Below are 18577 nucleotides of genomic sequence, written 5' to 3' on the forward strand. Positions count from 1 at the left end.
GGCAAGACTCAGGCCTTGTATAGGCTACACTTAAGAAGTGTTTTGTTCGATCGGGTCACAAGTGGACAACACTAAATACAGGTGTAAACGGGGTCTAAAACGTTTTGAGCTTGTCCACGTTCGACCACTTCCAGAGGTAGTCGAAAATGCATTCGACCGGATCACTTTGATTGTGTAAATGCTCATGTGATCAAATGCGTTTGAACAGCCAAAGCCTACTGACCTAACAATTAAAACATTAAAGCACGCTAGCCAGAGGGGATTTGAACTTTGTTGGCTGAAGGCCCAAGTTTGGTTTGAAGACAAAAAATGTACCAAGCACAGTGTTCTCACTTACTGTACAGTATATTTAAACATGAGTATCTTTGAATATGAGTACTGATACTGTATTTACAGAAAGCACCTTTATTAGTCTAAAGATCTCAACTTAATGTAAACCTGCAATGAGAAAACCAGGGACTGGTAAATCATGAAGACAACTAACAAAAAGTTAGATTTTTGTACATGTACTGCGTTAGATTAAACTGAGAAAGGTCATGGCACTTACCTATTGCTGTCCTGCTGTTAGTTTAACTGCTTCTATTGTTCTCATTTGTAAATCGCTTTGGATAAATGTAACTAGAAAGGATTTATTTGTTTTCATGACTAGCAACTGGGGGGGGGGGTTCCCCAAAAAAGTTTTTCATGAAAATCATATAGCATTAGATATTATACTTTAACCTGCCTAACGACATTTTAACTTAATATAATACATTGGAAAAGGTAAGTCTCGGTATCTTTACAACTGTAAAAGGCTATGTGCCTACAGTATACATAAACTATCCATGAAACATAATAGTTTATATACATGCATATCGCCACTTAGTGAACGTATTTTGTTGAAAAGCAATAAGAACATGATGCAATTGTTGTGGTGACGGTCTGAAATTTTTGAAAACGTATAGTCTATAGCGTTATTGGTTGCGTATATGGACCTATAGAGTATAGGTCCATATAAATAACGCAGAATCTTCTTGGCGTATCTCTGATGTACCCGCCCATTCTGTCTCTCTCTCTCGCTGATGCTCTGCTCCATCCACCTGTGCCTAGGTAACGTGATCACGCAATTAATAGCGGGAGCGCGCTCTCTGTTTTAGTGGTCCGCGTACCCGCTGCGCACAGGAGGCTGGTATACAGTCGTTTACCTCGTGAACCTCGGGAAATATCAGCTGTTTATGTCATGGACCACTGGATTTGGATTTTTAGTTGTTGTTTTTATTTTTTTACATTTTTGAACTGTCCCGTTATATAAACGTAACAGGTAAGCGCAGACTATCTCGCCTGCAGTGCTGTTGTGGATTGTTTACTGACATATTTCCTCTGCAGTATTTCATAACTCCGCTGGTAAACTTGTTTGTAAGACGTTTTGTCCTGTCACAGAAACTGTGAACTCCCGTAAGTGTTCCAAAAAACACAACAAGTTTGCTTATATTTACAACTTTCCTCTTTTTAATGACACTATATGAAAGCAGATGGATAAATGAATCAGTGCTCGCGTGCGCTGGTAAGTGTAACGGCATGTCGTGAACGAGGGAAGCACGCCCCCTTACAGCAAGTGCGCGGTCCCGTGACTTACCCGTTAAACCTGGCTGAGTTAAAACTGTTACTCTCGCGCATAGCTCCGACCTTGCCCACTACGAGGACACGTCAAATCACAGTTGTACTCTCTCTTTTCGCAGGGTCACATCAACGGAGTCCAGCGTCTGCGTGGCATATAACAGAAGCACTTCTGGAACGCTTGAGTCATTTTTATGGAGGCTTGTGGGACGCAACGAAACATCTATTAAAGTACTCGCACTGAGGATATCACTCCAGATCCCCTTTAGTTCGGGACATAGTCTTAATTGTTTGGATTTCAGCCTGTTTGAAATGTGGCGTTATGTCCTCGAGATAAATGTGCTATGTGTGTGATTTGGAGAGGATCTTGTGGAAGGTGTCCAGTGGGAAAGAGACTGGGTGGACTCATCTGCAACTGATCCCCGTTTTCTGAGCGCAATGGACTTGGAATGAAGACAAAACATGGATATAATCTGGGAAATATTTATTATCCTTCAAGTCAATCTCATTGTTTGCACTTCAGGTAAGATTCATTATGATTTATTGATTTATTGATTATTATTTTTTTACAAGAAGTGCTTTGATAATCGTGTTATAGCTTGAATTGTGTTAAAACCATAAAACATGTATTACAAAATCATTCACTGTACGTAGTTTGTCCCCTATTATTCAAATAATATAATATAATTACGTAAATTCCTTCGGAAGGCGCGGAATTCCATCAAAATCCAGTTTTTTGATGATATAAAAATCACTTCTTTTTTGTTGCCTACAACGTTTATAGCCACGCCATTTACATTAATTAGGCTACTATTCCTTCATTAATTAAAATAATTTAAGTTAATAATATATTTTGCTTAATACTGCGTGGCTGTTATATTTTAATGATGGTCCATTTGCCATACTAACTCATTCGGGTGGACTATGTGTTGTAAGGCTAGGCATACAGTAAGTGAAGCGTAAATTAAATTACATAAAAAATTAAATTACATTAAATTAGTCATAGGCTATGAGTTTTTCATCCACTGGTTATGTAAATGTGAAATAGTGATGTAGGAGCAATGGAAACCCAAATTGCAGCTCGAACTGGTCTACTCGAACTGTTACCATTTTGCCAGTTACTATCACTTAGTCAGTTTAATGCGGAGCTCGTGTGAGGTCGATTATATGCTGTCCTCTCAGACATTATAGTGTTAAAAACCAGAACACCCACGGAAATAACTTATTCAGTGGGCAGAAATCTAAATGACTGCCAAAAGCCGTCCAAATAAAAGTCACGAATGTTATTATATGACTAAACAAATAAAGTCCGTTCTGGGTCAACTTTAAAGCTCCTCGCAAGAGTGTTATGGAACACGTCCAGCAGTGTCGCCCACGCGAGAACTGGACATTGATGGCAACTCAGCGCGCAACACATCAGTCTTTCTCATCATGCGTAGGACAGGCAACGTAAACGTCCTTGAAGTGTTGATGGCCCCTGAGAGCTTTCCTTTTTAGTAACCTCATGTAAATTTCAACGATGGTGAACATTTTACATGAGGCTACTTATATGGAAATTCAGACTGTTATTGCTTTGCAATATTATTTTTTTACATTACATATGAGCACAATGTGGTTAGTATGTGTGATTGGTTTGCTTTTAATGTGTTTTTATGTATGCGAAATAGCAGTGTTTATAATGTGACTCCAAGGATTCTTATAAATATCTCCTGTGTTTTGCTGAATATGTTCCAGCAAAGATTCATCTCTAAATGATCATGATATCAGTTGCTATGAGCATTTTGGTTTTATGTTTAGTAGTGCCCTTAAATCTGGTGCCAGTTTTGTCTCCCTGTACCTATTCCACTTTTTCAACGTGAATTGTTGTGCACATTTGACTTCTATAACGTTATATAATTTAGAAATACAGGTATCAGGATCCATAATCCATCAGGAATTGATTGGATTGTGAAAATTACACACTGTATCAAAGCAGAGCCAGAATGAATGTAAGTTTGCTATTTGGCATTGGGTTAACATTACCCAGTAGCCCACACAGCCCAAGTGACGTCAGTGGAAAAGGTTGTTTCAGAGGAAGAGCAGGTTTTTAAAATTTTGATTATGATTATGATGATGGCCTTTCTTCCCTTTGGAATAACGTGCACTATAAATCATTCATAATTAGAGCAGGAATGTGCTTTTTAAAAAGAAAATAGGGTACATTTTGAGTTTACATTGCCTTTCAGTTATTTTCTGGTGTAGCTATGGTGCATCATTATTATCATTTTCAAAGCATTTCCAATTTGTTCCACAGCCATCAATCCCCAAATAGCAAAGCCCTCTTATTTACTTTCAACACTGTTTTCCCCAGCAATATTCTTGATGATGTGTCTGTTGTAAGCAGTTGCATTGTTTTATGACAGATGGAAAACACACCATTTTGCTATTTAAACCTTTATTTTATCTTTTTTGAAGGCCTCTCTGCCTTTTGTTATAACAAGGAAGCTCTCAATGGATTTTTTTTTGTCTTTTTTTTTTTTTTGTCGCAACATGCTCACAAAGATCAAAGATTCCATTTTGTCCCCACTACAGTCGTAATTGGACTGTAACGAGTCCCAACTTCCCTAGCCCTTTGGTTTTCAGGCATTCTTACCGGAACATCATAGATTTTAGCTGACATTTGCAGAGCATGAGCATTTGTTTAGTTATGGCAGTTAACATTTGCTTTGATGCCGCTCTGGATCCAGCGGCACAGGGATCGCCTCATGAACACAGATTCTCAAAAAGTGCAGAGCATCTCCTTGTGACAATGTGCAAAAATAATGCAGTTTCAGAGGGACTGAGGTATCTATCTATCTATCTATCTATCTATCTATCTATCTATCTATCTATCTATCTATCTATCTATCTATCTATCTATCTATCTATCTATCTATCTATCGCTGTCAAATCAATTATTATAAAAGTTTGTTTACTTAAAAAAAAAAATATATATACAGTGTATATAATATATATATATATATATATATATATATATAATATATAATATATATATATATATACTCTCACCTAAAGGATTATTAGGAACACCTGTTCAATATCTCATTAATGCAATTATCTAATCAACCAATCACATGGCAGTTGCTTCAATGCATTTAGGGGTGTGGTCCTGGTCAAGACAATCTCCTGAACTCCAAACTGAATGTCAGAATGGGAAAGAAAGGTGATTTAAGCAATTTTGAGCGTGGCATGGTTGTTGGTGCCAGACGGGCCAGTCTGAGTATTTCACAATCTGCTCAGTTACTGGGATTTTCACGCACAACCATTTCTAGGGTTTACAAAGAATGGTGTGAAAAGGGAAAAACATCCAGTATGCGGCAGTCCTGTGGGCGAAAATGCCTTGTTGATGCTAGAGGTCAGAGGAGAATGGGCCGACTGATTCAAGCTGATAGAAGAGCAACTTTGACTGAAATAACCACTCGTTACAACCGAGGTATGCAGCAAAGCATTTGTGAAGCCACAACACGCACAACATTGAGGCGGATGGGCTACAACAGCAGAAGACCCCACCGGGTACCACTCATCTCCACTACAAATAGGAAAAAGAGGCTACAATTTGCACGAGCTCACCAAAATTGGACAGTTGAAGACTGGAAAAATGTTGCCTGGTCTGATGAGTCTCGATTTCTGTTGAGACATTCAGATGGTAGAGTCAGAATTTGGCGTAAACAGAATGAGAACATGGATCCATCATGCCTTGTTACCACTGTGCAGGCTGGTGGTGGTGGTGTAATGGTGTGGGGGATGTTTTCTTGGCACACTTTAGGCCCCTTAGTGCCAATTGGGCATCGTTTAAATGCCACGGCCTACCTGAGCATTGTTTCTGACCATGTCCATCCCTTTATGACCACCATGTATCCATCCTCTGATGGCTACTTCCAGCAGGATAATGCACCATGTCACAAAGCTCGAATCATTTCAAATTGGTTTCTTGAACATGACAATGAGTTCACTGTACTAAAATGGCCCCCACAGTCACCAGATCTCAACCCAATAGAGCATCTTTGGGATGTGGTGGAACGGGAGCTTCGTGCCCTGGATGTGCATCCCACAAATCTCCATCAACTGCAAGATGCTATCCTATCAATATGGGCCAACATTTCTAAAGAATGCTTTCAGCACCTTGTTGAATCAATGCCATGTAGAATTAAGGCAGTTCTGAAGGCGAAAGGGGGTCAAACACAGTATTAGTATGGTGTTCCTAATAATCCTTTAGGTGAGTGTATATACACGTGTGTGTTTATATTAGCTGTGCAACGAATCTAAATAAACTGCAGTGAATCTAAATAAACCGCACGTGATTTGGCAAAGGCTGGAAAAAAATATATATAAATTTTTTTTTTTTTTTTTTTTTTATACGCAGCTTGTCAGTGAAGCACCGTTCTGTGATCAGCAGTAAATGCTGCTCCATCTGAAAGCCAGAGGGCGCTCCCATGCAGACACTGCAAATATGCCCTGCAGAAGTATAATGCTCGTCGTTCCAGGAATTCCTTATGGGCATCATACTATCGCTGTAGCTGAATAAACAGAAGATTGAAACACTTTAGACTTTATGACTAATAAACACATGACACACTATGAGAATATATGTTTTATGAGTTCAAGCATTCTCGGGTATTTTCATGATAATAAATTATATTTATACTTCAAATCAGCATATTATTTCACAGTATTCTATACAGTGATAAAGGCTATGTTGTCTACCTTACACTGTAAAAAATTTCTAACCCTCCCAAATCAAAAATTTCAAGTGACCGATAACATCTACATTTTTCAATTGGCCCAAGTGAAATTCTTGTTGCAATAGTCTGTTAACATTGGCTCAATGATAAATAATACGTCAGACTAATTGAAAAATTTAGATGTTATCGGTCACTTGAAATTTTTGACTTGGGGATGTAATTTTTTTTTACAGTGTATTCTGTGTAAGAAGCCACATCATCTCACAGAAGGATGTTTTCAAACACTCAACTGAGATTATGAAGTGAGTTATTAAATGTTCAAAAAGGTTCATAAATGCTTCTCATGTTTGGAAAGATATTTGACGTGTGTTGCTTTTTCAAATGCACGTTATAAGTGACTCAAACTCACAGTGCTTTTAGATGGAGCAGCATCTACTACTGATCACAGAGCCATGCTTCACTGACAAGCTGCGCATAAAAAAATAATTGCAGCTTTTGCGATTTCATAATCACACTAAGCCAAATCGGTTTATGCGTGATTTCATGTTAATTGCGAATAATTGTGCAGCCCTAGTTTATATACGTGTGTGTTTGTGTACAGTATATACACCTATATACCAGGGTTTCCGTTGTCCGGAAAAAAAATGAAATGTCAGACAAAATTAAATCTCTCCGGTCAAATTGTCCGATTAAAATTGCCTAATAATCCCGCCCCCCTAACACAATCTGAATTTGAGAATAAGCCTAAAATGTATAAAGCAAAAATACACCGACCTTTGGCTCAGGGGCGGAGCGGGGGGTGGCTAATTGGGCTTAAGCCCCGAATGTTTTGTCAAAAGCCCTGAATCTTTTAGGTTTTTTAAAATAACTTCAACTTTGTTTCATTTCCTCTCAGTCTTTCTGACTGGAGCGGCAAAAAATGAAACAAAAGCTCTAGGCCCTATTACCGTGCGTGGTGGCGGACGGTAATGCATCGCGCATCACTCAGCTTGTTTGCCAAAATGCCAACTGCCAATAAAAACTAACGAAGAAGAATATAAATCTTATTCTTCGTCGTTGTCATCAGGGGCTGGCGGGCTGTTGTATGTTTCACCGGCGTCGTAGCGAGCTTACTGGCTAACCGGCTGAAGTTAATATGGACATATCAAAGTTTTTTATACAGAACACTAACAGTAAACCTCACCGGCCGGAGAGAGATTCAGAAGCAGCGTCAGACGAACCGCGGACAATGTAATGATATGATGTAATGATGTTTACACCAAATTCCAATTTTACCTAACGTTATGTAAGTTAGGCTAACTTACGTTATGTAAATAGTCAGATAATGGTTGCCTCTTTTTAGTTGCCAGGGGTGAAAATGAGTCATCCTTAACATTTTTGGTGTTTTGGATTCACTACAGCTGGAGAACAATTAAATACAAAATCGGTTGTAGGCTCTACTGGGTGTTTTTTTTTTTTTTTTTACTGAGTAACTATCATTTTCCCAGATAGTGTATAGATTTTTAGGCATTCAAACAGCCTGAAAACAGCCTGAAAAATAGTGCATTTAGCTGACGTAAATGGGAAAAAAATCTCCGCACCTGCTTTGGCTATGTTATAAAGGAACATGCTCTACCATTTGAAAGTTATTAAACATTATTACATGGCTTGGTTGAATTCCAATGTGGAATGCGGTCTGTTATTTCTTGATAACAGACCGCTGCGATGCACTAGTGGCGCCAGGATTTTGATTGTAGGTGGGCCCCCAGAAAACTGGATGGGCCAGTTAAAATAAGCCAAAAAATAAATAAAACCGGGTTCCCCTTCATCTCCGTTTCAGCGCTTTTCTGGGCACTGAGGACAGCGACTCAGTAGCCTACCTGAATTTAATGCGTAATACAATCACTTAAACATGATTTTTTTTGTTGCTTTTTTAATACAATTACAATTTCATTTAATTTATTGTTTAATAAAATTATAGGCCTATTATTTTTAGTTTATTAACAGCAACAACAGCTGTAAAGATGAAGTTGACGATCGCCATCTCCGTAGTGAACGCACCCATAGAGAGAAATGCACATCATGGATTACATAATCAGAGAGTAGCCTATTTCTTTTCATTTTAAATTGTTAAAAAGACATTTCAAGCTTTCTTAAGATATATTTCATGTCTGTGAGGCCTACGCTGAGTTTCGTTAAATTAGGATGAGATGCGGTCCAGTTCACGAGCAATGCAAGTGACCACGCGGGCGCCTCCATGATTAGGCCTATCGTCTGCTATATTTGCTTCTTATTTACTAAATCCGGGCAATTGGTTGATTAAAAAAATTATTAAAATTAAGATACAATTTATACAAAACGAAATTCACTTCAAAAAAGGCTTTCTACAAAACAAAACTTAATTAAGTGGTCAAAATCATGTCTGACCCACACCATGTCTCTCGATATATTGCGCATCCTATCTTACTCGTGCGGTTCACTTTTCATAATCAACATAGATGAAAAAATAACATTATAATATTTTAACAAATATTAAACTAAATGAGCTTATTTAATGGCTACAACATGTATAGTAGACCTAGACTCTCTATTTGTACAAATTGCTGCACATTCATTTTATTCTGAATTTTGCACACAAGTTGAAAGGCATTTGTTTGTGCATGCATAGCAAAACATATCTGCAACATTTAACAAGTTCACTGATAATTATGCGTGCATTTATTAATTATTATCTTAATGAATAATGAAACAAGGACGAAGCATATAAACTGCATTGTTTATTTAGAATGGAATGGATCGCAAATAGATCCGAATGAAGAAACGTACAAAACCATAGTAGAAAATGGGTCTCCTGCAGAGGGGGGGTTCTCGCTGCAGAATCGGATCAAGACGAAGCAGCGAAGTCGCCTTGCGGAGAACAAGGTTACGCGGCTTATGCGCATTGCAAGTTGTGGAGAGACACTGGGAAGTTCGCTTGAGTAAAAACAATAGGCTTCAGATATTTTATGTGGGGAAGGGGGATTGGTTTGTTAAACTATGAATGTGAAACCATAGTAAAAACAATTGGCGTTGATTGACGCCAATCGGACGTTCGTGTTTTTTTCCGTCTATTTGAAAGTTAGGCTAATAAACATGTTGCATTCTATACGGCCTGATTATGTTATTTTTTAAGTTACATAGCCTGCCTCCAGTTTTCCTCAACTTGACTAATTAAGAGGCGATATTTGACCGGCATATCATCAAAATGTCCGGAAAACGAAACCTCTGCCGGTCACTTTTTTTCTCAGCACCATTTTTTTCTAGCGGAAACTCTGCTATATACATATATATTTACAGTATCTCACAAAAGTGATTACACCCCTCACATTTCAGCAAACATTTTAGTATATCTTCTCAAGGGACAATACTATATAAATGAAACTTGGATAGATTTTAGAGTAGTCAATGTGCTGCTTGTATAGCTGTATATATTTACTGTCCCCTGAAAATAACTCCACATACAGCCATTATTGTCAAAATAGCTGGCAACAAAAATGAGTACACCCTAAGTGATAATAGCTGTATGTGTCGTTTAACCATGCAAAGCCACATGTCCAATTCATCATTTTCATGTTTTTGTCTGCTTAACAAGACCATACAAATGTGTGTATCTTGTATTACAGCAGTTAAAATTTGTGCTTTGAGTACAATTCTCTCATACTTGACCACTGGATGTTCAACATGGCACCTCATGGCAAAGAACTCTCTTAAGATTTGAGAATTCGAATTGTTGCTCTCCACAGAGTTGACCTAGGCTATAAGAAGATTCACCCTGAAAATGAGTTACAGTCCAGGCCAGGGTCATACAGAGGTTTTCCAAGACAGGTTCCACTCATAACAGGCCTCGCACGGGTCAATCAAAGAAGTTGAGTCCTCATGCTGTGCGTCAGGTGCAGAAGCTGGCTTCAGAAAACAGACGCATGATCGTGCCAGCATTGCTTTAGAGGTTGCAGAAGCAGAAGGTCAGCTTGTCAGTGCTCAGACCATACGCCACACACTGCAACAAGTCGGTTTGCATGGCCGTCGTCCCAGAAGGAAGCCTCTTCTGAAGCTGGCTCACAAGAAAGCCCGCAAACAGTTTGCTGAAAGCAACCTGTCCGAGAGCATGGATTACTGGAACCATGTCCCGTGGCATGATGAGACTAAGATAAACTTGTTTGGCTCAGATGGTGTCCAGCATGTGTGGTGACGCCCTGGTGAAGAGTTCTAAGACAATTGTGTCTTGCCTACAGTCGAGCATGGTGGTGAGAGCATCATCGTCTGGGGCTGCATGAGTGCTGCTGGTACTGGGGAGCTAAGCTTCATTGAGGGAAACATAGATTCCAACATGTACTGCGATATTCTGAAGCAGAACATGATGCCCTCCCTTCAGAAACTGGGCCGAACGGCATGACAACGACCCCAAACACACCGCTAAGATGACGACTGCCTTGCTGAGGAAGCTGAAGGTGAAGGTGATGGAGTGGCCAAGTATGTCTCCAGACCTGAACCCTATTGAGCACCTGTGCTGATCCTCAAGCGTAAGGTGGAGGAGCGTCATGTGTCTAACATCCAGCAGCTCCATGATGTCATTATGGAGGAGTGGAAGAGGATCCCAGCAACAACCTGTTAGGGTGTACTCACTTTTGTTTGCAGCTATTTTGACAATAATGGCGGTGTGTTGAGTTGTTTTCAGAGGACAGTAAATATATACTGCTATACAAGCAGCACATTGACTACTCTGAAATCTGTCCAAGTTTCATTTCTATAGTATTGTCCCTTGAGAAGATGTACTAGAATGTTTGCTGAAATGTGAGGGGTGTACTCTCTATCTATCTATCTATCTATCTATCTATCTATCTATCTATCTATCTATCTATCTATCTATCTATCTATCTATCTATCTATCTATCTATCTATCTATCTATCTATCTATCTATCTATCTATCTATCTATCTATCTATCTATCTATCTATCTATCTATCTATCTATCTATCTATCTATCTGTGTTACATAACACATTATGCAAACAAAGACTTTTGTTAGATGCGATTAATCGATTTTGACAGCACTAATATGTGTGTGTATTTTATATATATATATATATATAAAAAATTAATCAACATTTTTAAATGAATAGTTTTATATTTCTCCATCGTTTTTATTTCGATTATGCTGTTCGCAATGCTTCATGGGATTGTAGTTCTTTTTCTCATTGTACACCTTTGTATTTTTGTCAGATTTTCAAATACTTTTTTGCTTCAAATTAAAGTTTGTAATGTTATGATTCGCTGGTTGGCTAAGTTGATGGCTTATAACGCTTTAATGAAGATGCAAAAGGGTTGCACTCTATAGTCATTTTGATTTAGCTCTTCATTAGCCTCTGACATCCTTAAGTCAAAGTCCAAGAAAGTTGTTTAGGACCATGACAGGATCTTTGCAGATATTTCAAACCTGTCTCAGTGGAAGTTGTTCATAAAGATTTACAAATCAGAGCTGCAGATGCCTGTTGTTGTTGTGACAGATTTCTCAGCCCAGTCAGAAAACATTGTACCACCATTCTGATAAACAGACTTGATTATGTTTTTCAGGTTTGTTTGAATAGGACTGAGAATCTAAAAATCTAAATTTTGACACACTAGAGTTTACAGTCCTAGTTTGTTGCAGTTTGCCTTTGCTGTTAGGAAAACATGAGGGTCTGCATTCATCCAGGTAATTGGAAGAATGTGTGATCAAGTCCAATCAAAATCATTTGGACCAATCAAAAGCATTTTGGAAGTTGTTTTGCCACTCCATTCATTGATAGCAGCATGGGATTGTATTTTTTATTAACCATTCACATACTTTTCCTTCAAACCTCTTGAAAATGAAAAAAGTCAGTCCTTTAGTCTTGGAGGACTGGATTAATCAGAGCTGGATACTGTCTCCAATTCGTTTAAAGAGCATCTCTTGCTTATTGAGAGTGAGGCATTTATGGTGGCATTATTAAGACTTGAAGAGGTTGTGTACACTTTCATCCATGGTGGCTAAATGTTGTAATTTATCAAATCTTAGTTGGCATGGTTCTTGTAACTTTGCAACTCTTCGAACTAGCAGTTGTGGGCACAATATGTTTGTGAATGATTGTGGAATATTCAAATGAATGCATTCAATTAATGCTTTTTTTGTTTTCTATTTTGGTCCCATGCAGAAAATGTAACCTATTTTTATAGCTCAAATTAAGTATGATAAAAGTATAATTAGATGAAATTGGAGTAATGTTTCTCATTAATAACCATGCCTATGTTTCTAATCTCATGCTCTCTATAAAATTACTCCCACTTTCCCTGAATCCTGAGAATTTTAGTGTGAATTTTGAATTAGCCTGAAGAAGCATTTAATTTAATTAAGCATTTGATTCAGTAAAACCAGACACAAGCCATATTTCAAAACACTGAAAGACTAAAGACTTGCTGAACTTCTAAATCAGCCGTTAGTTAGGAGCAGCTGTGTTTAGCTAGGTCTTCCCTGATGGGTGGGTGTAGCTAACACTATTGACTGTCACATGCAACGGGCATAGCCATTTGTAAAAACCCAGCCATGAATCTTGTCACAAACCCACAGAAGCAAGACACCATGACATGTTTGCACTAGCTCTCAGGTACCCTGTGGCACATCATCCACAATGCGCACCTGGCCACTCTTAGCTCAACAAGCGACACTCGCCGCTGCTTGACAGTGATCTCGGCTCTCTTTATGAGGGAGGCCTTGCCGCTGCCAAGCATGTGACTGCGAGAAGGTGTTTTTAATGTGTAGGCAATGCCACGGATGAAGGCCAGAACATTAAGCATTGATATCTACAGGGTAGTACAGAGGCTTTTGCTGTGGCTGGGTGATCCTGCACGCACACACTGGGCAACACTGTCTCAGCTGACTAATCTGATAATCCCATGCAGATGTGTCTGTGAGTGAGTTTGCATCTGTGCATGTGGACAGAGAGAGAGAGAGAGAGAGAGAGAGAGAGAGAGAGAGAGAGAGTTGCAAGATTGTCAGCATCCTCCGTACGTGATTTGGTTGTTTATCCTTTCCCTTCCGGAATGAGGGGCTTATGTCACAGTTCAAAATGTTTAGATATGATGTAAATTGCCAAATGAATTGTTCTAAGAGAACCTGAATGCATAATACAGAAGCAGTTTGTGTTCTTGATGATAAAAGTGTGTGAGTCTCTGAGGGAAATCGCTGCAAATGCTCCAGTAATACTGATAAAGTTTATATCTGGTAGTAAAACTTCCACTCTCACATTTGCCTCGATGCATTTCCCGAGGGAAGTGCTAAGTTCTCCATGTTGTTTTTGCTGGTCAAGGCAGTGGGTGTGCATTTCATACCATGCCATCTGTCATATAATTTATTTATTGTAGAATAACTTTTTTTAAGACTTTGGTGCTGCTGGGGTCATAGTAAGGCCATCAGAGCTAAAAAAAAAAACTCCAGTATTAAATCTATTGTTGATCCACAAAGGATACAGGCCATTAGCTTACTGTGTAGACCGACGCTGATGGAGTGGGCTGGAGCTTCAGACCAGTGTAGTCAACGTAATAATCCTAATAGGCTAAAATGACATCTCGACTGAATCGATGACGTCAATGATGGTCATGTTTCACAAAACAAGGCTACATCTGAAATTGCGTACTGTGTATGTACTTCTTTTGAATAAGTAATTACTTCGCACCCATTAAAAATATGTTCTATATATAGTGTGTAATATGAATATAAGGATGTACTACATCCATCATGTGAGCTACCAGCTACCAACAAATCATTTCTCATGGCCTCATGGGATAGTAAAGTGTCCATCAGATGTGCACTTCAGAATCTTGCTGGGTACTTTTCACCAACTGCCTTATAATTTCGGTGAATTCGGGCATACTATTTTTACATACTGTTTTGCACCTACAATATAGCTGTGGCGAGCGGTGTCTTTAAGAGTTTATAAGTTTTCATTAAAAATACATTTCCTTATGGAGAAAACAAAATACTATGAAAATAGTTTATGACGTTTTTTTTTTTTTTCACTTGATTTAGTCTATTTAGTTTTGTATCTAATACAATGGGATTTTCGTTGATCAAGATCTGGCAGTCTTCCCCATTTGCCAGCAAATCAATGAGAATGTGGGACAATGATGACGATGCATAACAACAGAGCGTAGGCACCAAAGCTGCTGTGGATCCGCTTATCCGAAACCATCCATGACTGGCAAATTTGAAGAAAATTATCGTAGTTTGGCAAATACATAAATGACGGATGGTTACATATGTATTGCCAACGTTTTATCATGTAAGCTTTATGGTACACCCCAAACAAGGGAATTTGTAGTAATTTATAGGTAATGTTTATTAGCGCGGCCACGAATAGCTTGGGTATGAAAGCATTTGCAGCTTATAAGGACCACATGGCCTTGCAATATAGTAGATGTATATGATTTCAGATGCAGTCAAAGACTCTCTAGAGCAGATGCTAATTGCTAGTATAGCAACGGCGCTTAACGTTTACATTCAGCATTTTGTTTTTTACATGCTTGACAACAGCGTTATGTAACAGAGTTGACACATTTTTCAGCACATTTTTCGCAATCTCTGACATCTTGCACTGTATGAATGGAATCGCACTGGGCAGCTAGTTGACTGCCTTGTTGTATAATGTGTGAGCCATACTGCACTGTGTAATTGTGTTAATCATGAGGGGTTTGTTTACTCACGGAGGAGGAGAAATGAGTTGCGTTCATCTGAAGATTTATAATCTCACGGCACTCGATTGGATTTATTTATAACACGCTGTCAGTTGTATGGAAGTAAAACAATGACAAATGTTTTTGAAACAAAAAAGCTTGTTGAATCTACTGATATTCCTGCCGTTCCCGGATGTCAAATGTTGAATTTTCTGTCGAATTTGAACTACTGAATTTATGGAAGCGAATTTGTAAAGCGAAATAAAATGGACCGAAAATTGCCTATTTTTAAACAGAATGAATATTTTGGAAGTGAAATCTGTAAGGTGAATATGGATTATTGAATTTTGAATAATGAAAACGTGTGTGAAATGTTTTGAATTGAAATATTCACAGATTAAATATACAACCATGTTGAATTTCAGCCCATAAAAATGCAAGCCCTAAAAATACAATGCATTCAAATGCAAGCAGGGTTAATTCAATGCATATTTTTTTCAAGTAGTGCAATTCAACAAGCTTTTTTGTTTCAAAAACATTTGTCATTGTTTTACTTCCATACAATTGCGATTAAAACTTCCCGGTGTTATGGAAATCGCCCTTCTTTGATACTGTCCCTTTATACCTTGTTAGAATACGGTTGTCTGCTGTTCGTTCATACAGATTTGTATCCAAGCAGCTACTTTAATCTGCTAAAGGAAGTTTCTGCTGGCAGAAGTTACCGTTTGTGTGAGTACTTTATTTGTAAATAACTAAAGGGTTTATTGACTAATTAGAAAATAAGCAATAGATTACCTGTAAAAAGTTTTGCTGTATTAATCGGCTAATCTGAAAAATCGTATTAATTAATCTTAAAAATAATCGTTAGAATAATCGACTAATCCTAATGCAAAGTGTGTCGTTGCTGCTGCTAAATCTTTGTATTACTCCTAAAGCGATTACGCCATGGCTTTGAAGAAGCCTGTTCAGAGGTCCGATCGGTGGCAGAGAGGAATGATGAAACGTATCAAGGGTGATTACACATACAGCATATTGCCTGGCCTTTTTATATTGATAAACGGTTCAGGATGCTTGGGCTTGATTGAAAGAGTCCACAGGGGATGAGCCCTGCAACATTACACTGGTGCAGCTGGATCCATAATTTGGTGCCACAAACGGGCAGGGTGAAAGACAATTATCTCATAAGTCAGTAAGCACAGCTGTCGGCAAGGTCAAGTTTCATTTATGGGCGGCATTTGCGCCTCTTTCTCTTTTCACCCTGCATGGATGAGCCCCGGGACTGCCTCAGTTCCATGATGAATACTAATGGTCGCCTCTGACAATTAGTTTCTGATGAAGTGTTTATTTACAGCATCACCTAGTTTCTCTGAGACTTCTTGAAGTGCCATGTGTAGGTAGTTTATCACTTGGTTTTGAAATGCTCTTTAGAGGGATCAGGGATATAAAAGTATTTGGGTGGTTTCACACCTGAGCGTTTGTTTCTGGTGCATTTTCTTCCTTGGTTCGGTCCGTTTTGGCATATGTGAACACTACAATCACGCTTGGTCCGAGATCGCCTGAACGAGGTGGTCTCGATTGCAAACGAACTCTGGGGCAGTTTGCTTGTGGTGTGAAAGCAATGCAATCCAACCCAACAGAACAACGAACCAAATGGTATTATAATTCATAACGGGAAATGTGCTATATAAATAGCAGTAGTGTCTGATTCTGTGAGTGAGCACATTAGTTATCACAGTTGAAAACCAAAAGAGCACACCTTCATCTTAAAATGTTGTGTAATTGCGCTTCTGTGCATCCTGATAAAGCCTTGATTCCTGCTCTGCTGCCGTATTAATACGAATGTTGTATATAATTTAACAGCGGAAATGACGGCTAAATTTGTATAGCGTTTGCGTGTCTCGACAATTACAAATAAAGCTCATGGAGCAAACTTGTCAATCATCTTGATGGATGATGCAGAGGAAACTATGCCCAATAAGGGGACAGTTATTTGCATGTGACTTGCGTGAACACATTTTGGTACGCTTTGAATGGTTGCCTTGTGAAAGCGAACCGCACCAAGAAGAAAATGCAACATTGTAAAAAATTAAGTACCTGTTTTGGAACAAGATTTGTTTGTAGTTCTTTTCTGTTGTACAATTTTTGGGGGATTTAACCAAATGCTTAATAAGATACTGTGGGTTGGAGCAGAATCTTAAACCAAATCACAATATGTGAAACCGTATCAGAGCCCTAGTTACCATAAGAAGGCAACAAAACGTAGAATTTACCTTTTAGAACAGTAATTGGAGAGTAGCAAAAGTGAGTCTCAAGGTGTATTGCCTTAAAGGATAGTATTAAAATAAAAATAATAATAAAATAAAAAAATGTATACAAAAATACCAAAAAAATGTTACCCCCCAAAAAAATTGTGTTGGCGTCATGGCGTTGCAAAACTTTTTTTTCTTTTTTTTTTCTGTGGAACACAAAAGAAAATATGAGAAATGTCTCTCTCTTTTAATCTGTACAATGGAGGTCAATGGCCACCAAATCTGTTTGGTTACCAACATTATTCAAAATCTCTTTTGTGCTCTGCAGAACAAAGAAATCTATCTAGAAAAACTATCCCTAGTTAAATTAATTTGCTGTTAATTTACTCGCCCTCGGGCCAACCAAGATGTAGGTGTCTTTTTTTCTCCAGTAGAAATGTAAAAAATATTTTTAGCTGAAACTGTAAAAAAAAAATTACAGGCAAAACAAAATGAATACCTGTGGATCCTGACGATTCATTGAGGTCTTATGAAGCGAAACGATCGGTATGTGCAAACAACATTATTACCTGTAATCCACAGCCTCGGGCAAAAGGTTCTGGAGTGCGAGCTTCCTGACATATGCTTGGGAGATGTACTTGGATAAGGTAAAACGTTGCAAACTAAATTGGCTAGTAGGCTTTAAGGCAACTAGACTAAAGTAGTATCTGGTTTAGAGATAAACTCTGTTTTATGAACCTTGTCAATGTACAGCAAATGTGATGCTATGCAGACTATACGTATTTCTAAAGAGCCAATCCAATGTTGATTTGTGATTTATTACGAGCACTGTTGCTTTGCCTTTTGTCTGAAAACTCCTTTGAGATTAATTTGTTGGGGCCTCAACTATTACAACACCACCTTCCACTGCATATACTGTAGTATTAGCCTGATTTTCTTCCTTTTAGTTATAGATATGATGTAAAGCACGGATGAATAATGGAAATAGCATTTGCTGCAAAATCCATCCCAACAGCTCTAAAATAGATAATTATTATAGGCTTACCATAGAGATATGGGCTAATGCAAAAACATGGTGGAAGATGGATTTGTGATGTACTTACTCATTTTACATTTAGTACTTTTTTTTTTTTTTTGTAAAACCCTTTACTTTAAAATTTAAATAGTGTAGCTTTAATATCAAAACAGTAAAGAATAAAGATCAACAGAACAGTTGCTTACAATCATCTTAAATAATGTAGATGTCAATTTTATACCGACTATAGCATCATCTAGTCTAAAAACATTAAACATCAGGGTAAACTGGTGA

The 18577-nt window shown here is 38.2% G+C and overlaps 1 protein-coding gene across 1 annotated transcript in view; it reads left to right on the top strand.

Moving 5' to 3' along the window:
• The first annotated feature begins 1641 nt into the window (after positions 1-1641).
• ca10a (carbonic anhydrase Xa) overlaps positions 1642-18577 on the top strand; it is a 195801-nt gene continuing 178865 nt past the window's right edge. The window contains exon 1 of the mRNA XM_084433547.1: positions 1642-2119. Coding sequence (XP_084289673.1) covers positions 2059-2119 — 61 coding nt within the window. The 5' untranslated portion in view covers positions 1642-2058. The remainder of the gene's footprint in view (positions 2120-18577) is intronic.

The sequence above is a fragment of the Rutilus rutilus genome, assembly GCF_951802725.1.
Source record: "Rutilus rutilus genome assembly, chromosome: 16".
Lineage (NCBI taxonomy): Eukaryota > Metazoa > Chordata > Actinopteri > Cypriniformes > Leuciscidae > Rutilus > Rutilus rutilus.